General features: G+C 48.2%; 1 protein-coding gene across 1 annotated transcript in view; it reads left to right on the top strand.

Annotated features, from left to right (window-relative positions):
• The first annotated feature begins 3,925 nt into the window (after window positions 1-3,925).
• LOC122945501 overlaps window positions 3,926-21,103 on the top strand; it is a 40,977-nt gene continuing 23,799 nt past the window's right edge. Inside the window, exons 1-7 of the mRNA XM_044304565.1 lie at window positions 3,926-4,013; window positions 13,007-13,225; window positions 13,800-13,955; window positions 15,693-15,816; window positions 15,898-15,991; window positions 19,671-19,821; window positions 19,904-20,081. Of these exons, the coding sequence (XP_044160500.1) occupies window positions 3,926-4,013; window positions 13,007-13,225; window positions 13,800-13,955; window positions 15,693-15,816; window positions 15,898-15,991; window positions 19,671-19,821; window positions 19,904-20,081 (1,010 nt within the window). The remainder of the gene's footprint in view (window positions 4,014-13,006; window positions 13,226-13,799; window positions 13,956-15,692; window positions 15,817-15,897; window positions 15,992-19,670; window positions 19,822-19,903; window positions 20,082-21,103) is intronic.

The raw sequence follows: 21,103 nt of genomic DNA, 5'->3' as shown, positions 1-21,103 counted from the left end.
GCACAGTGATGGCACAGTACAGGGATAATGGGCACAGTGATGTCACAGTACAGGGATAATGGGCACAGTGATGTCACAGTACAGGGTAATGCGCACAGTGATGTCACAGTACAGGGGGGGTGAAAAATAATGGGCACAGTGATGTCACAGTACAGGGATGTCACAGTACTGGGATGTCACAGTACAGGGATAATACACAGTGATGTCACAGTACAGGGAGAATGCACACAGTGATGTCACAGTACAGGGATAATGCACACAGTGATGTCACAGTACAGGGATAATGCACACAGTGATGTCACAGTACAGGGATAATGCACACAGTGATGTCACAGTACAGGGGTAATGTGCACAGTGATGTCACTGTACAGGGATAATGGGCACAGTGATGTCACAGTACAGGGATGTCACAGTACAGGGGAAATGCGCACAGTGATGTCACAGTACAGGGATAATAAACACAGTGATGTCACAGTACAGGGATAATGCACACAGTGATGTCACAGTACAGGGATAATGCACACAGTGATGTCACAGTACAGGGGTAATGCGCACAGTGATGTCACAGTACAGGGATAATGCGCACAGTGATGTCACAGTACAGGGATAATGGGCTCAGTGATGTCACAGTACAGGGATAATGCACACAGTGATGTCACAGTACAGGGATAATGCGCACAGTGATGTCACAGTACAGGGGTAATGGGCACAGTGATGTCACAGTACAGGGGTAATGCGCACAGTGATGTCACAGTACAGGGATAATGCGCACAGTGATGTCACAGTACAGGGGTAATGGGCACAGTGATGTCACAGTACAGGGGTAATGCGCACAGTGATGTCACAGTACAGGGATAATGCACACAGTGATGTCACAGTACAGGGATAATGCACACAGTGATGTCACAGTACAGGGGTAATGCACACAGTGATGTCACAGTACAGGGATAATGCACACAGTGATGTCACAGTACAGGGGTAATGCACACAGTGATGTCACAGTACAGGGGTAGTGCACACAGTGATGTCACAGTACAGGGGTAATGCACACAGTGATGTCACAGTACAGGGATAATGCACACAGTGATGTCACAGTACATGGGTAATGCACACAGTGATGTCACAGTACAGGGGTAGTGCACACAGTGATGTCACAGTACAGGGGTAATGCACACAGTGATGTCACAGTACAGGGATAATGCACACAGTGATGTCACAGTACAGGGGTAATGCACACAGTGATGTCACAGTACAGGGGTAATGCGCACAGTGATGTCACAGTACAGGGGTAATGCACACAGTGATGTCACAGTACAGTATAATGCACACAGTGATGTCACAGTACAGGGATAATATACACAGTGATGTCACAGTACAGGGATAATGCGCGCAGTGATGTCTCAGTACAGGGATAATGCGCACAGTGATGTCACAGTACAGGGGTAATGGGCACAGTGATGTCACAGTACAGGGATAATGGGCACAGTGATGTCACAGTACAGGGGTAATGCGCACAGTGATGTCACAGTACAGGGGTAATGCGCACAGTGATGTCACAGTACAGGGATGTCACAGTACTGGGGTAATGCGCACAGTGATGTCACAGTACAGGGATAATGGGCACAGTGATGTCACAGTACAGGGGTAATGCGCACAGTGATGTCACAGTACAGGGGTAATGCGCACAGTGATGTCACAGTACAGGGATGTCACAGTACAGGGGTAATGCGCACAGTGATGTCACAGTACAGGGATAATAGGCACAGTGATGTCACAGTACAGGGATAATGGGCACAGTGATGTCACAGTACAGGGATAATGGGCACAGTGATGTCACAGTACAGGGATAATGGGCACAGTGATGTCACAGTACAGGGATAATGGGCACAGTGATGTCACAGTACAGGGGTAATGCGCACAGTGATGTCACAGTACAGGGGTAATGCGCACAGTGATGTCACTGTACAGGGATAATGGGCACAGTGATGTCACAGTACAGGGATGTCACAGTACAGGGATGTCACAGTACAGGGATAATAAACACAGTGATGTCACAGTACAGGGAGAATGCACACAGTGATGTCACAGTACAGGGATAATGCACACAGTGATGTCACAGTACAGGGATAATGCACACAGTGATGTCACAGTACAGGGATAATGCACACAGTGATGTCACAGTACAGGGGTAATGTGCACAGTGATGTCACTGTACAGGGATAATGGGCACAGTGATGTCACAGTACAGGGATGTCACAGTACAGGGGAAATGCGCACAGTGATGTCACAGTACAGGGGTAATGTGCACAGTGATGTCACTGTACAGGGATAATGCGCACAGTGATGTCACAGTACAGGGATAATGGGCTCAGTGATGTCACAGTACAGGGATAATGCACACAGTGATGTCACAGTACATGGATAATGCGCACAGTGATGTCACAGTACAGGGGTAATGGGCACAGTGATGTCACAGTACAGGGGTAATGCGCACAGTGATGTCACAGTACAGGGATAATGGGCACAGTGATGTCACAGTACAGGGGTAATGCGCACAGTGATGTCACAGTACAGGGATAATAGGCACAGTGATGTCACAGTACAGGGATAATGGGCACAGTGATGTCACAGTACAGGGATATGGGCACAGTGATGTCACAGTACAGGGATCACAGTGATGTCACAGTACAGGGATAATGGGCACAGTGATGTCACAGTACAGGGGTAATGCGCACAGTGATGTCACAGTACAGGGGTAATGCGCACAGTGATGTCACTGTACAGGGATAATGGGCACAGTGATGTCACAGTACAGGGATGTCACAGTACAGGGATGTCACAGTACAGGGATAATAAACACAGTGATGTCACAGTACAGGGAGAATGCACACAGTGATGTCACAGTACAGGGATAATGCACACAGTGATGTCACAGTACAGGGATAATGCACACAGTGATGTCACAGTACAGGGGTAATGTGCACAGTGATGTCACTGTACAGGGATAATGGGCACAGTGATGTCACAGTACAGGGATGTCACAGTACAGGGGAAATGCGCACAGTGATGTCACAGTACAGGGATAATAACACAGTGATGTCACAGTACAGGGATAATGCACACAGTGATGTCACAGTACAGGGATAATGCACACAGTGATGTCACAGTACAGGGGTAATGCGCACAGTGATGTCACAGTACAGGGATAATGCGCACAGTGATGTCACAGTACAGGGGTAATGGGCACAGTGATGTCACAGTACAGGGGTAATGCGCACAGTGATGTCACAGTACAGGGATAATGCACGCCATGATATCATAGCTCAGGAATAATGCACACAGCAGGGGTAACCATTAGGCTCCATAGTAAATCATAGAACTGGGCAAAATGAACATTTCTCTACCCCCTTCGGTAATCTATAGTCATCATTAGCTGCATCTCATGTCTGTGTGAATGGACCCCCGTAGTTGTTGGGCCCCCTAGCATCTGCTACGCCGGATACCCTGGTAGTTATACTCGTGCTTCCAATTAAAGGGGGTATTTTAATTCCACTATGGGGGCACCGTCTACTGACTTTTCTATATTCGGTCATTATGAATCATTTGGTAGAAATGTTAGAAAATGTTTATAATGCCGACCATCTTAGTCACCTGTCAGAAGTGACAGCCACCACAACTGGGTGACAGCTCAGAGGGTGAATGCATGCAATGTTAATGAGCGAGCAGCATTTCACAAACTGTTATGGTCTATTATACAGTGGTAACAGCTGCCGACAGACACCTGCGGATCACGCCTGACACCTGCTGGACACTGTAGGTAATGCAGATCCACCACTGGAGTTAGGGGACCCACAATGCACAAATGTCTCTCTGGGGCTAAAGACATGACAACTTCTCTCCTATAGGACGATCAGACGGCTACACAATGAATATGGATTATGGCACCTGTGGCTGTGATGGCATGTTGGGAGTTGTAGTCTTGACGCAGCTGGAGATCATCAGGGTGGAAGCCAGTGAGACAGCCAATAATGGTGCACTAATGTGCATTGTCCCGGGACATTGCAATATTCTTGTGTTTCAGTTCCTTGCCATCTTCATGATCTCTGCGTGCTGTCAGTGAACAGAGGATTAAAACCTGTCTTGACTACGTCCCACTTACACAGTTGCAGAGTTCTTGAGAGCCTTGTGAACCATGCACCCGTGTCAGCTGGACATGGTCGGCCTCTGAATATCAGCTAGAGTCTCCATTCGCTTAAAGCAAGCAGAAGTCTTGGAAATACTGTAGAATTGAAGCATAAAGTATATTAGAAAGTTGCAGAAATTTTCATGGTGCAATGAATCCTGTGGACATACCATCACAAACTGCTTGCTGTGATAATATAACCTCTTGTTATGGACGGGTAAACTCCCACTCAGCCGTCACTTTAATCAATGGTTCTGCTCAAGATCTATCCATATACAAGCGATTGCCCGAGACTGGACAAATGGTAGTCCCAACTAAAGTAGACCCCATTGTATGGGGCTTACAAGACAGGTTGCAAGGCTCTTAAACTAGACACACTTGCAAAAAGCAGACTTGCTGGTTGCCACCACTAGAGGGAGCTAGCAGCATATGGAGTCATATAGCCCATTTTTTTTAAGTATGTAGTGAGCTCCCTCTAGTGGCGGCTGCACAGATTTTGAATTTTAATGAATCCTATCATCCACTCTTCATTTGGATTGAATTTGCAAACTGCTTCTCCCTTAACTTCATTCTTAAAGGGATGGTCTAATCAAAAGACAGCCCCGTCCATACTGCCACGGGGGTCAGCTGATCATTGCTGGGGAAGCTTTCTACGCCGGCAATGTACTATGAGATGGGGGCTCCCGAGAACAGAAGCATTCACTCGACCAGGGATGGGGGGGACCTGGATATACCCTAATAAGGTCCATGTTTTCATGACATAACCCCTTTAAAATATTCATCTCACAGACTGGATGCAATTGTAACAATTGCCGGCAGCTGTGAAAAGCATTCGATATGAATGTTTCCTTTCACTGACAGCAAGCAGAATTCTTGAAAACGATTGCAAAACTCTTCCCAGCAGGATTACATTTTACTGTACCAAACATTTGCATGCAGCTTCCAACTCCAGCGGTTCCAAAACTACAACTCCCAGCATGTCTCGACAGCTGTTGGGGTATGCTGAGAGTTGTAGTTTTGCAAGCGCTGGCGAGATTCCGCTAAGCTATGGTTACACCTCGCAGTCCGTTTCTCAGTCGCAGTCCACCTGTGACACTATGATAATCCTTGCGGGGCCCCCACATATCCCATAAATTAGGCAGAGGTTATTAAACGTCGGCGCACGCCCGGGGTTGGGGGACCAGGGACAGACCCCAGCATCGCCAGCTGAGGCGGATTAGCTCGTTATGAACACAGCGCGTCTTCTCCCAGGATTTACTGGGGCTCAGGGCGATCCCCCGAAGAATAAAATCCAATATCCACAGATCCCGTCCAGGGTTTAGTCTGTCTCCACTCATTCCTCATCCCCCCCCGGGCACTCCTCGCCCCTGAAGTGCCTTCAGTCAGTCTGGTTAAGAAGTCCTTACAGCTGTTTCTAGAAAAGCTGAGTGACAACCAGTATGGCCGCCATCAGAGCTCCGACAACCTGTCTCCGTATATGTTATTTACGCCCATACATCCCCAGTACATTACTTAAATACTAATAAGAATTGGCATTCAGAACTCTAGGAAAGCTGGGTGACAACCAATATGGCCGCCATCGGAGCTCTGACAACCTGTCTCAGTATACAGTTGTGATCAAAATAATAGCAGTGTGTTTAAAAAAGTGAATTAAAGCTCCAAATCCTTCTAATAGCTTTTATTTCCAGACACACAGATGCATTGGGAACACTACACGTTCTGTTCCAAATCAAAGCATGAAGAAAAATATATCAAATTTGTGTTGTTCCTCTAAAAAAATTGAAGAAAAGTGAATATTAGACTGTTCAAAAAAATAGCAGTGTTTCTATTCTTCTTTACAAACTCAAACACTCACTATATAAACTGAGAAATGTCTGAGGATTTCCTTTCCTCTGAATCCCGTCACTAATATCTCGTTGTATAACCGCTGTCTCTGAGACCTGCTGGACGTCCGCGCTGCTCGGAGTCACCACCTTCGGGCCCCTGTGACCAGGTATTCCGGCCCAGGAGGATTGGACTACATTCTACAGTTCTTCTCCATTTCTTGGTTTTGCCTCAGAAACTGCATTTTTGATGTCGCCCCACAAGTTTTCTATTGGATTCGGATCCGGGGATTGGGCCGGCCGCTCCATAACGTCAATCTTGTTGGTCTGGAACCAAGATGTTGCCCGTTTACTGGGGTGTTTGGGGTCGTTGTCTTGTTGGAACACCCATTTCAGGGGCATATCCTCTCCAGCATAAGGCAGCCTGACCTCTTCCAGTATTCTGATGGACTCAGACTGATCCATGATCCCTGGTCAGTGATAAATAGGCCCCACACCGTAGTATGAGAACATCCCCATATCATGATGCTTGTCCACCATGCTTCACCGTCTTCACCGTGTACTGGGGCTGAATTCAGTGTTTGGGGGTCGTCTGACAAACTGTCTCCGGCCACTAGACCCAAAGAGAACCATCTTACTTCCATCAGTCCACAGAATGTCTCTTTAGGCCGTCAATGTGCTCTTCGGCAGATTGTAAGCTCTTTAGCACAGGTCTTTTCTTCCACAGTGGGACTTTGCGGGGGCTTCTTGCAGATACCTCGGCTTCACAGAGGCGTCTTCTAATAGTAACAGTACTCACAGGGAACTTTACACCTTCTTTGATATTCCTGGAGCTGATTGTTGGCGGAGTCCTTGCCATTTTGGCTTTTCTTCTATCCATTTGAATGGTAGTTTTTCGCTTTCCTCCACGTCTTTCAGGTTTTGGTTGCCATTTTAAAGCATTTGCAATCAGTTTAGCTGAGCAGCCTATCATTGTCTGCACTTCTTTATATGTTTTCCTGTCTCCAATCAACTTTTTAATCAAGGTGCGCTGTTCTTCTGAACAATGTCTGGAACAACCAATTTTCCTCAGAATTTCAGAGAGAAATGCACTGTAACCAGCATGTACAACATTTGCTGCCTTCCTTCCTTAAATAAGGGCAATAATTGCCACCTGTTTTTCAAAAAATGAATGACCTCACTCATTGAACTCCACACTGCTATTTTTTTGAACATGCCTCTTTCAATAAGTGATTAAATTACAGAGAATCAGCAGCATGCATGTCCTGACTGTTGGGTTTCTATTACTCTACTACACTTGCTAGTAAATTATTTGCCATGTAGAAATATCATTTCTACCAAAAACAGTGACTGATCAGGTTAGTGATGTCTGACTGCTATTATTTTGAACACAACTGTGTGTTATATACGCCCATACATCCCCAGTTTCCATATTACTTCCGTACTGATAAGAATTGGCATTCAGGACTCTAGGAAAGCTGGATGACAACCAATATGGCCACCATTTAGTTGTCTCGTCAAGAAGTCCTTACAGCTATTTCTGGAAAAGCTGGGTGACTACCAATATGGTCGCCATCAGAGCTCCGACAACCTGTCTCAGTATATGTTATATACGCCCATACATCCCCAGTTTCCATATTACTTAAATACTAATAGGAATTGGCATTAAGGACTCTAGGAAAGCTGGGTGACAACCAATATGGCCACTATTTAGTCGTCTTGTCAAGAAGTCCTTACAGCTGTTTCTGGAAAAGCTGGGTGACAATAAATATGGCCGCCATCAGAGCTCCAAAAAAACCTATCTCAGTATATGTTATATACATTCATACTTTCCCCGTTTCTATATTACTTCAATACTAATACGAATGAGCATTCAGGACTCTAGGAAAGCTGGGTGACAACCACCATCATTGTTGCTTTCTATACGTTGCTATCCGAGAGGATTGTCCCGTGATATTATACAATGGAACTGTGCCTGCAGTATGTACTACTACTCCCATCTTCACTTCAGTAAAGAAAGAATGTATTTATTGGAACCACCGGGCCTGTTTACTGACTCTACCACGCATCCTCCGGCCCCCAAGGGCACCAGGCAGGAACCCTGAGGAAAGAAAGGGTGTGCCCTCCAGTCGGGGCACAGCCCTAGGGGGCGTCAGAGTGGAGATTGCCACCATGAACTGGCAGTACTACTCCACCCTCAGAGCCACAACTACCACTCCCATGCTCCACACACTCCCCTCTGGCCCGCTGCTGGTCACCCAGGCAGGATGTCACCTGGTTGCTAGGCAACCAGAAACCACACACCTTTCAGAATGTACTAAGGGGCATATGAGAGAAATGAGCAGAGTTGGCACATAGTTGTGTCTGGACTGTCTCGTTTCCTTTGTATGTGGCCCCCCGGGAGGGTCTGTACCTCCCTCGGGGCCCGGGTGGCACTTATCAGATGAGTCACCGTCTGGTCACCACGAGGTGAAGCTTTCTGATGAGGTGATACAGACATGGAGAGTCCTGGGCTCCTCACAGACGTTCAGTGCTTGGCTGTGCCCCCCTAATGTTATACGAGTCCCTGTCCTCCTCTGTGGATATCTGTCCCTGGGAAAGCTGGGTGACACAACCAACACGGATGTCAGCCCTCAATCTCCTAAATGGCAGATCAGCCTAGCAGAAAAATGTCCCCCGCTCCCACATTACTGCCGAACCCCCTACCATTCTGAGATCCCCGCTCCTTCAATACACCCCGAAATCTGTTATGGGGGCGCTGTGGATGTCACTGTTATGGGGGCGCTGTGGATGTCACTGTTATGGGGGCACTGTGGATGTCACTGTTATGGGGGCGCTGTGGATGTCACTGTTATGGGGGCACTGTGGATGTCACTGTTATGGGGGCGCTGTGGATGTCACTGTTATGGGGGCACTCCGGATGTCATTGTTATAGGGGCGCTGTGGATGTCACTGTTATGGGGGCACTGTGGAGGTCACTGTTATGGGGGCACTGTGGAGGTCACTGTTATGGGGGCACTGTGGATGTCACTGTTATGGGGGCACTGTGGATGTCACTGTTATGGGGGCACTGTGGATGTCACTGTTATGGGGGCGCTGTGGATGTCACTGTTATGGGGCCGTGTGGATGTCACTGTTATTGGGGGCACTGTGGATGTCACTGTTATGGGGGGCACTGTGGATGTCACTGTTATGGGGCACTGTGGATGTCACTGTTATGGGGCACTGTGGATGTCACGTTATGGGGGCACTAGATGTCACTGTTATGGGGGCGGCTGTGGATGTCACTGTTATGGGAGCGCTGTGGATGTCACTGTTATGGGGGCACTGTGGATGTCACTGTTATGGGGGCACTGTGGATGTCACTGTTATGGGGGCGCTGTGGATGTCACTGTTATGGGAGCGCTGTGGATGTCACTGTTATGGGGGCACTGTGGATGTCACTGTTATGGGGCACTGTGGATGTCACTGTTATGGGGGCGCTGTGGATGTCACTGTTATGGGGGCGCTGTGGAGGTCACTGTTATGGGGCGCTGTGGATGTCACTGTTATGGGGGCACTGTGGATATCACTGTTATGGGAGCGCTGTGGAGGTCACTGTTATGGGGGCACTGTGGATGTCACTGTTATGGGGGCACTGTGGATGTCACTGTTATTGGGGCGCTGTGGATGTCACTGTTATGGGGGCACTGTGGAGATCACAGTTATGGGGGCGCTGTGGATGTCACTGTTATGGGGGCACTAGATGTCACTGTTATGGGGGCACTGTGGATGTCACTGTTATGGGGGCGCTGTGGATGTCACTGTTATGGGGGGCGCTGTGGATGTCACTGTTATGGGGGCGCTGTGGATGTCACTGTTATGGGGGCGCTGTGGATGTCACTGTTATGGGGGCGCTGTGGAGGTCACTGTTATGGGGCGCTTGTGGAGGTCACTGTTTTGGGGGCTTTGTGGAGGTCACTGTTATGGGGGCGCTGTGGAGGTCACTGTTATGGGGGCGCTGTGGAGGTCACTGTTATGGGGGCGCTGTGGATGTCACTGTTATGGGGGCGCTGTGGATGTCCCTGTTATGGGGGCGCTGTGGATGTCACTGTTATGGGGGCGCTGTGGATGTCACTGTTATGGGGGCGCTGTGGATGTCACTGTTATGGGGGCGCTGTGGATGTCACTGTTTTGGGGGCACTGTGGATGTCACTGTTATGGGGGCGCTGTGGATGTCACTGTTATGGGGGCGCTGTGGATGTCACTGTTATGGGGGCACTGTGGATGTCACTGTTATGGGGGCGCTGTGGATGTCACTGTTATGGGGGCGCTGTGGAGGTCACTGTATGGGGGCGCTGTGGAGGTCACTGTTTTGGGGGCGCTGTGGAGGTCACTGTTATGGGGGCGCTGTGGAGGTCACTGTTATGGGGGCGCTGTGGAGGTCACTGTTATGGGGGCGCTGTGGATGTCACTGTTATGGGGCGCTGTGGATGTCACTGTTATGGGGGCACTGTGGATGTCACTGTTATGGGGGCGCTGTGGAGGTCACTGTTATGGGGGCGCTGTGGAGGTCACTGTTTTGGGGGCGCTGTGGAGGTCACTGTTATGGGGGCGCTGTGGAGGTCACTGTTATGGGGGCGCTGTGGAGGTCACTGTTATAGGGGATGCTGTGGAGGTCACTGTTTTGGGGGCACGGTGGATGTCACTGTTATGGGGTCTTCTGTATTTTACTACGTCCATTTCACAGCCATGATGACAGTTTCCCCCTCAGTGACCGGTGAGGAGTCATATAACCGTCTGATGTGCCAGTAATCGCCATCAGATTTCACAACAAGCTGCAATATGTCAGACTAAAACCGCCAGGGACGGACGTACAATCCTCGACAGCTGACAATGTGCCCCCGACCCCCCGGCGACAGCTGGCGAGCCTGGCACTCAGCGACTCTGCGCCCACACGTCGTCCGCAGCCCGGACTCTCTCAGCCCTGATATTCCCCGGGGAGGAATGTGCGGCGTCTTGTCGACAGATGAAAGTCCGGACCAATAGCGGCTCCTCCGTACCACGCGCATACCAAAAGCACTACGTGGGCAACCATAGTACAGGATCGGGGGGGTGCCCCCTGGTGGTGATTCCCGTATATAATGTGCAGATCTGTGTGGTGTGAACAAGGGCCTTTGAAGCTGCCTTCAAAACATTTTTTCTTTGCATCGCCATATTCTGACCCCCAGAACTTTTTGGATAATTTTGTCTACAGAACTGTTTAAGGGTTCGTTTTTCCCGCGGCGATCTGTCATTTTTATTGGTGCCATTTTGGGGGACATAAGTCTTTTTTGGGGGGGGGGGGGGGTAAGCAAGCGAAGCTCTTGAGATTTTTATCATTATTTTATTTTTATTTACATTGTTCAGCGCACAGTTAAAGTTTTTTATATTTTCGGATGTGGCGATATCTATACATTTTTATTTATTTATATATATGTGTAAATATAGGAAAGGGGGTGATTTATATTTTTAAGATTTTTGTGTTTCTTTATTTTTTTATGGAACAGACTTGTACATGTGATTACCTGATCTCTTGTACCATAGACTGTAATAGATCACTACCACAGTCTATGGGATGCTGATAGGCTTCCTGTCAGGCTGTGCCTCAGACGCGGCTTAGCAGGCGGTTTCCTTGACAACCGCCGGCGAGGGGGATCCTGACACCGTCTAATAAGGCAGAGCTACCATTCCGGAGTCCGGGAAAGAAGGCTGACAACCCCTGTGAGGGCAGATCTACTGGTTGTCAGCCAGAAAAGGAATATAAACTGAACAAGAGTTGTCACCCAACTTTCCCAGGGGTCCAGGGTGGCATACCTGTAATTGGGTACTAGCGCTCTGGACGTAAGGAAGGCTTCTTCTAAAACTAGAGGAGGACTCTAGTAACATTGGGCGAAAGCCCCCGTAATGGTTATGGCGGCCATATTGGTTGTCACTCAGCTTTCCCAGAAATAGATATATCTAAGAAACTGGCGCTGAGCACCCTCCAGGAATGGTTCTCTGCCTTCCCCTTTGAAAGAAATGAGAACCCCTTCAGCTCCTCCCAGTCCTGAATGGCTGATGCCTCATAATAATGAACTAAAAACAAATAATTAATTGTAACCTGTAGCTCTCCAGTTGCTGTGTAACTACAACTCCCAGCATATCCTGAATAACCAGTTGTGTTTTGTACAGGCTGCAGACCACCAGTGTGTCATTTCGGCCGCCGCACGGCAGGGGGCGCTCGCTCGCCTGTCTGCCTCAGCCGCCACCAGTGTGTCATTTCGGCCGCCGCACGGCAGGGGGCGCTCGCTCGCCTGTCTGCCTCAGCCGCCACCAGTGTGTCATTTCCGTCACTCCCACAGCAGGGGGCGCTCGCTTGTCTGGCTCAGCCGTCACCAGTGTGTCATTTCGGCCACCGTACGGTAGGGGGGCTCGCGCGCTTGTCTGCCTCAGCCGCCACCAGTGTGTCATTTCCAGTAGAGATATAACCTCCTGGCACACTGGAAGTAATCAATTGGAGTCGGGTTCCCACCCCATATGATAATAATAGAAAAACTCCAGTTGTATTTTGAATCAAATGGTATTCTGTTTATTCTGACATGCGGCTTCAAAGTGACGTTTCGGCCTAAATGGCCTTTATCAAACCAATACCGCTGTTGGAGGCTGTGTCAATTGATCCTGCGCAGAGTAGGTGATGGCGTGTATCCACACGTCTCTCTGGGAAAGCGCATTCCCAGAGAGACGTGTGGATACACGCCATCACCTACTCTGCGCAGGATCAATTGACACAGCCTCCAACAGCGGTATTGGTTGATAAAGGCCATTTAGGCCGAAACGTCACTTTGAAGCCGCATGTCAGAATAAACAGAATACCATTTGATTCAAAATACAACTGGAGTTTTTCTATTATTAGTGTGTCATTTCCGTCACTCCCACAGCAGGGGGCGCTCGCTTGTCTGCCTCAGCCGCCACCAGTGTGTCATTTCCGTCACTCCCACAGCAGGGGGCGCTCGCTTGTCTGGCTCAGCCGTCACCAGTGTGTCATTTCGGCCACCGTACGGTAGGAGGCGCTCGCTCGCCTGTCTGCCTCAGCCGCCCCCAGTGTGTCATTTCAGTCACCCCCACAGCTCGGCCTCTGTCTCCACGGTAACGCAGCCGGATGTACGTGACTACTACTCGGAACCGGAAGAGCGGAGGACCGCGAAATTTCATCTGAAAGGTGAGAGGGAAAGTAGTGCGAGCGGGACAGGGAGTTCCGGGGCCCCGAGAGGTGAGCCCTGTGTACAGGACGCCGTGTATATACAGGCTGTGGCACTACAAGTCCCAGCTGAAAAGACACTGTCATACTGGTTAATAGAGCATGCTGAGGGTTGTAGTTCGTCTCCAGATATTTTTCTGGATTTACTGTATACTTAGGCCATGTATTGATAAAGAACGTGACTGTGTCTGACCGATTCGGGGGTGTTCTAGAACGTCCGTCAAATTTTGTTGGCGATCGGACGAGAATTTAGCATTTGGCGCGATGCGGATCCGTGTACTATCAGTACTGGTGACTGTATGTCCCGGGTTATCCTGGGCCTGCTGCGTAACTGTCATTTTATTCTGTTATCCTGGCAGGTGACATTCCACGACTGTCCTAACGGTCGTCCGCGGCAGGCGGCCAGTCTGTAACTGCTGTCCCCATAGCCGCTGCCTCCATTGCCCCCTTTCAGAGGGCGATTCCCACGTCCATTAGCGCTGTATTACACCGGCCTTTGTGTAAGATCTTATATTTCTTTTTTTCTGATTTGCAGCCGTCACCATGAGATCTGGAGGCGAGGCTCCCTGCGATGGGAACACGCTGCTGGAGGCGGCCATCCCGGAAGAAAGCGTGATAGTGATCAGCGATGATGAAGGCGATGTGTCCTTGGGGCTGGGGAACTCGGTGCTCCTAATAGAAGATGCTGGCGGTGAGGACTATGTCGCTGTCTGCTCCTGGACGGATGGTTTTACCAGCCACTGGACAGGTTTAACCCTGTACGGGGTTATCCAACCCCTAAAATGCCTCCCCAAATGCCCTGGCCGCTTGCACGGATTGTACTTATTCAGCTCCCTGGCACCCGCGTCACTTCTGACCCCTGCACGGCCGCTGCTGCATCTTCCTTTTGCGGGATGAAATCATCCTGGGGGAGGGCGGGTTTCAACCAATAGTAGACTGCGACGGGAACCAGCCTCCCTAGCATTGTGGGTGACCCTAGAGAGGCTCGTCCCCATCGCAGCCTGCTATTGGCTTAGAAGCTGAGCGGGCGCCATAGCCGCCGGTTACCTGCTATTTTACAAAGCAGGACACCAGGAGGCAACGTCCATGATGGGCGATACCGCCGACTAGTGTTGAGCGAATAACCCTGATTCATTTGTAAACTTCGTTAACTCCATTCCTACTGTAAAATGTATGTGCTCCGTGGAGGTCTTTGCGAACGCGCGGCAAATATTCAGAGACTCGCTTTTATCTCGCGTCTATGACGCGACACTTCATTAGTTCGCATAAATGACAGTGTCAAAATCCGACTCTGGACTCAGCTTCCTGCCTCATTAATGAAGCAGAGTTCAGCTTCGGATTTTGACAGCGTCATTAATGTGAATAAACAAAGTGTCACGTCATAGACGTGAAACGAAGCAAGTCTCATGATATTTGCCGCAAGTACGAAAAGACCTCCGCGGAGCACGTACATTTTACGGTAGGAAGGAGGCCATAATGTTAACGAAGTTTACAAACGAAATTTGCTCAAAACTAACGCTGATCATGTGGACATTAAGCGTTCAGATGCCGTTGTCAGTGGCGACCACTGCATTTGAGCGGTCTTTCCCTGGCAGCGCCGCGCGCCCGGGACCTGAATGGCTTCACTGTGTTGGGATTGAGGAAGCCATTCGGTTGTTATGGCAGCCTAACGACCCTGAAGGGTCCGAGGCTTGTCACAGTGATCTTCCTTTGAGGCAGAGTTCCATAGTTAGGGTCCATTCACACGTCAGTTGTTTCTTTCCTGATCTGTTCCGTTTTTTGCGGAACAGATCTGGACCCATTCATTTTCAATGGGTCCTGAAAAAAATCGGACAACACAATATCAGATTTTTTTTTCAGCGAGGGGGCTCAGCGGAGGATCATAGCCCGGGAGGATAAGGAGTTGGGGTGCTGGGAAGCGGGTAAGTAAGAAGGGGGGGGGTCAAGAAGGGGGGTTTGCAAAAGAACCCCCCTCCCACTCCCATTCTTGCACAACCCCTTTAAAGGGGCTATCCCACAAAGGGCATTTGTCACCTATACACAGGGTAGGTGGTAATTGTCTAATCGCTGAAGCCACCATGATCATGAGAATGGGGGTCCCGAATCTGATTGGAGCGGTGGTCACACATGCTGATGTTCCCTCTATTCAGTGGGGCTGACAGAAATTGCCATTATTGATGTGAGTGAGACGGGTGGCTATGACTCCCCTTTCTATTGATCGTGTGGGTCCCACCCCCCTGCAATTAGACATTTATCACCCAGACATTGACAATGTCTTTTGTGGGACAACCCCTTTAAGAGGTTTAACCAGTCTTCTAATAAATGAACTAAAACGGCTCGGTGCCGTACGGGCGGCGCAGTGCAGACGAGTCAGATTGGAGCGTTCATCGAAAGACTCCTTATTTCTTTCTTTTATTTTTCCTCTCAGAGGATTCGCTTTTACAAGAGAAGAAGACGCTAGAGGTGTTGGATGAAGAACTTGCCATAACCTTCAGCAGAAAGGCTCACGTGATGCCCCACGCCAGATATGATTGTTCAACGCACCCCTTTATGTAAGGAGCTGATCAGGAGCACAATGTGGCACATCCATTATACCATGATCTGTAGTAGTCACTTGTTTCTATCCCATTCAGCCGTTTTGAGGAGGAGACACAGGTTCCCATAGAGAAGAACGCCAGCTTCTGCAACGAGTGCTACTGCTACCTGTGTGACAAACCTGCCTCCGAGGTAAGCACGCGATGGCGGCAAGCACATCATATAAAGTGCATGCCTAACAGGAGGGTGTCACAGCGCAGGCCTCCATTACACTGTGGTTTCATAAAGGGCTTTTCCCCGTCATTCAAAAATAACCAGATTCTGGACAGAAATAACACAGGGCCAGATTTATTATTAGCTAAAGTCAAATTTATGGTGTGAAAAAGTGTCAAATTTTTGCGGTAAAACTGTGCAAAAACTTGTGACTTTTTTCTGGCTCTGCACTACGCTCGCCAGTTTTCTGAAAGTGGGCGTGTTTTCTTATGTAAATTAATCTCTAGACAGATTTACTATTGCGACAATTTGAAAAAGTCACAAAAAATTGTGCAATTTCATTCCAGTGAGGACCATGCTTATGTTGGGAACGTTATATATGTCCTGAGCTTATAACATTGGCATCAAAGAGACTCTTTTTACCTTTCTTTATCGTTTAACCTTTAAAAATGTTGGATGTTAAATGTAAAAATGTTCATCAAAATATATTAATTTGTTTTCATTTTACTAGAATTAATAATGTTTTATTAATGTATATTTGGTTAAATATATTGGATGGCACACTGTTATGGGGGATCTGTGGATGACACACTGTTATGGGGGATCTGTGGATGGCACACTGTTATGGGGGATCTGTGTATGACACACTGGTATGGGAGATCTGTGGATGACACAGTGTTATGGGGGATCTGTGGATGACACACTGGTATGGGAGATCTGTGGATGACACACTGGTATGGGAGATCTGTGGATGACACACTGGTATGGGAGATCTGTGGATGACACACTGGTATGGGAGATCTGTGGATGACACACTGGTATGGGAGATCTGTGGATGACACACTGGTATGGGGGATCTGTGGATGACACACTGTTATGGGGGATCTGTGGATGACACACTGTTATGGGGGATCTGTGGATGACACACTGTTATGGGGGATCTGTGGATGACACACTGTTAGGGGGGATCTGTGGGATGGCACACTGTTATGGGGGATCTGTGGAGGGCACACTGTTATGGGGGGATCTGTGTAATGACACACTGGTATGGGAGATCTGTGGATGACACACTGGTATGGGAGATCTGTGGATGACACACTGGTATGGGAGATCTGTGGATGACACACTGGTAGGGAGATCTGTGGATGACACACTGGTATGGGGGACCTGTGGAGACACACTGTTATGGGGGACCTGTGGATGACACACTGGTATGGGGGATCTGTGGATGACACACTGGTATGGGGGATCTGTGGATGACACACTGGTATGGGGGATCTGTGGATGGCACACTGGTATGGGGGATCTGTGGATGGCACACTGGTAATGGGGGATCTGTGGATGGCACACTGTTATGGGGATCTGTGGATGGCACCTGTTATGGGGGATCTGTGGATGGCACACTGTTATGGGGATCTGTGGATGGCACACTGTTATGGGGGATCTGTGGATGCACACTGTTATGGGGGATCTGTGATGGCACACTGTTATGGGGATCTGTGGATGGCACACTGTTATGGGGGGATCTGTGGATGGCACACTGTTATGGGGGATCTGTGGATGGCACACTGTTATGGGGGATCTGTGGATGGCACACTGTTATGGGGGATCTGTGGATTGCACACTGTTATGGGGATCCTGTGGATTGGCCACTGTTTATGGGGGATCTGTGGGATGGCACACTGTTTATGGGGGATCTGTGGATGGCACACTGTTATGGGGGATCTGTGGATGGCACACTGTTATTCCCCCCCCCCCCCCCCCCCCCCCCCCTCCTCTCGCCATGACAGCCCCAGCCCCGCCGCTCACAGCAGTAACCGCCAGTAACTTTTACTTCAACAATGAAGCTCCAGTAACAGGCAGAGCGGGCGGCGGCGTGACGCGCCTGCTCCACCCACTTTATGAATGAAGGAGGCGGAGCAGGCGCGTCACGTGAGTGACGCTACGCCGTCGTCCTCTCTGCCTGTTACTGGAGCTTCATTGTAAGGTAATAAAGATGCGCTGATTTAAAGTTGAAGGACCTGCAGGCATAGCGCCTGACCGCCTGCATAGCAACGAATCGACCGATTATTCGATAACGGGATTAGTTGACAACTAATCCCGTTATTGAATATTATCGATAACTTCTATTAATCGTTGCAGCCCTATTCCAAAATATTATTTTTGGTTTTGCACAGTTGTTGTTTTTTTTTTTGTTTTTTTCCCCTTCTATAAATGTGGACAGTCGAATGGGTATCGCCGACCACATTTGTAGTAAATGGGTCCTATATCTGCATGCTGCGGCCCCACGAACAGACGAAACAATGTTAAAAAGGGACACACAAAAAAAAAAAATTAAAAAATGTACTTCACATTCAAATATTACACTATTCACTCCTATTACACTTTTTTAACAGATTCTTTTATTTTTTTACCTTTTTCAACTAATATTTTTTTCTTCTGTAAAATTCTTCTTTTTCCTTCTTTTTTTCTTCATCAAAAAGATCTGTCATCAAAGATGGGTCCATGTTTGCCATGTTTTCTCAGGTACAACTGATAATGAAGTAAATCTTGTGACTTTTCTGTCAGAAACCTATAAATGTGTGACTTTTTCAAAGCCACTTACTGAAGGACAAATTGCTACCGTCAAATCACAGTATTAAAGGACCATTAATAAATCTGACTTGGCCAAAGGTGACTTTGGACATATGTAAAAGTGGAGTAAGATGTAAGTGTAATGATAAATCTGGCCCAAAGACTTTTTTGCAGCGTCACCTACAGTGACAGCTGTGCCCCATAAGACGTCATGCAGCTGATGTATGGCTTTGGGCTGCAGATTTCACTTCGTACAAAAAAGTCCAGGTCTTGTGCCAAACTTTTAGTAGGTTGGCAAGAAGTAGGAGACAGATGGCTTTAGTAATGCAGGAACAGACTACGCATTGCCTGTTTGTAGTCTGTAACCATGGAGACGCGTGTCTGCAGCTCCTGTGCAGACCTGACCGAAGAGTATTTTTATCGAAGACTTCGCAAAGATGTTTTTTGTGTTAGATGAACTGGAGCAACAAAATAAATGGCTGTGATGTGTTAGTGGCCCTTGTCTTATAAGAGCCCATCCCAGCGAATGATCTGGTTCATGCCAGGGTGACTGCTGCCGCAGTGATTCTTGTTCCTCTGTTGTTTGTTCAGCCTAACCCCGAGCTCATTCCTTTTTTTAAGGCGTTTTCAGGGATTTCAATACTGATGACCCATCCTCAGGCAGCTATTATAGAGGAGGCCGTGCTCTGTAGAGAGCAGCCTTCCATTCATTGTTTACCTGCTCGCTATCGACATCGCAGCGGTGAACAGGTGTAATTACAAGCCTTCATATATTGACATATATTCCTCAGCGCTTTACAGACATTGACATCACACTGTCCCCAATGGGGCTCACAATCTAAGTTCCCTATCAGTCTGTCTTTAGAGTGTGGAAGGAAACCCACGGAGAGAACATACAAACTCTGTGCAGATGTTGTCCTTGGTTGGATTCAAACCCAGAACCCAGTGCCAACCACTGAGCCACTGTGCTGCCCATGTTCTCTTTAAATCAAACAGCTGATCGACAAGCGGACAGCCCCTTTAATGTCTTGAAAACTCCTGTGATCTGTTCTTACATTTTGGTAACCTCTTCTTCCCCCATTAGTGCTCAGAGTGGGTATCTCCAGGGTACTGCCACTGCAATGCCCACAACAAGAGCAAATACTGGAAGGAGCAGAGAGACACCGCCCTGGTTGGAGTGCTGACCATATTCAACCTGGACCTCACAGAGATAGACACTGAGCTTAAGGATGGCGGTCAGTACACGTCCTTGTATTGGTAATGGTTAATGCTTTTGATGTGGCGGCGTTACTTATTTTTCCACTTTCTTTTTCCTAGGAAACCAGTTGCAGCTCTTCTTGTCGGCGTTATCGCCGGTGTACAGCAAGTACTTAGAGGGCACAATGTTGAAGTGCGACAGCGTCCAGCGGTGTGGCTGTTTCTGTCATAAAGAGAAGGTGGCGGCCTACAATTGTAACGCGTGCGCCTTGAATCACGTGCCTGTCAAACATCACAAGTAATTTCAACTTTTCTCTATTACTTGCACGTTGTTTGCCCGTTTTAAAGAGAAATGCTCACCTCTCCCAATGGGTCTGCTCTAGTAACTACTTGTATCCCCCCCATGAAATAACATAGCATACACTTATGACTCTATGTTGTGTCATTCCTCTGGTATTCCTGCTAGAAGTTTATGAATGAATTGACAGCTGGGTGTTAAAAGGTAACATGTATTTGTTAGTTCATTTATACCCTTCTTGTAGGAATAGTAGAGGAATGGCACAGCTTGGAATCGTAAGTATAGATGCTCCACCTTTGTAATTTAATTTAGAATACTGTTTTTTTTTACTAAGACGTGTAAGGAGAGGAGACGGGGCCTATTTACAGGAAAATATACTTTTAGGGTACTTTCACACTAGCGTTTTTCTTTTCCGACATAGAGTTTGGTCCTAGGGGCTCTATACCGGAAAAGAACTGATCAGGCATATCCCCATGTCTTCAGTTCAGTCTTTTTGACTAATCAGGATGGAGATAAAACCGCAGCATGCTACGGTTTTATCTCCGGCCAAAAAAACTGAACACATGCCGGCATTTTTTCCCATAGGAATGTATTAGTGCCGGATCTGGCATTCAAAATACCGGAATGTGTCTTTTACTGAGGAGAGGCTTCTTTCTGACCACTGCCATAAAGCTCAGATCAATAAAGCCTACAGTGATGGGGTGACCTTCTCTAAGTTTCTCCCATCTGCACACAGAATATTTGGAGGTCAGCCAGACTAACCATTGGGTTCTCGGTCACCTCTCTTACCAAGTAAGTAATCAGGAGGAAGGCCTCCTGATTACTTACTTTGGAGGGGCAGCAGCTCTAGGAAGAGTCCTGGTTGTTCCAAGCGTCTTCCATTTAGGAATTATGGAGGCCACAGTGCTCCTGGGAACTTTCAGTGCAGCAGAAATGTTTGTGTCTCCACACACTCCTGTCTCTGAGCTCTACAGGCAGTTCTTACCTCATCATTGCTGGTTTTTGCTCTAATCTGCAGCTGT

The sequence above is a fragment of the Bufo gargarizans genome, chromosome 8 (genome assembly GCF_014858855.1).
Source record: "Bufo gargarizans isolate SCDJY-AF-19 chromosome 8, ASM1485885v1, whole genome shotgun sequence".
NCBI lineage: Eukaryota > Metazoa > Chordata > Amphibia > Anura > Bufonidae > Bufo > Bufo gargarizans.
This window is presented reverse-complemented; position numbering and strand designations above follow the sequence as displayed.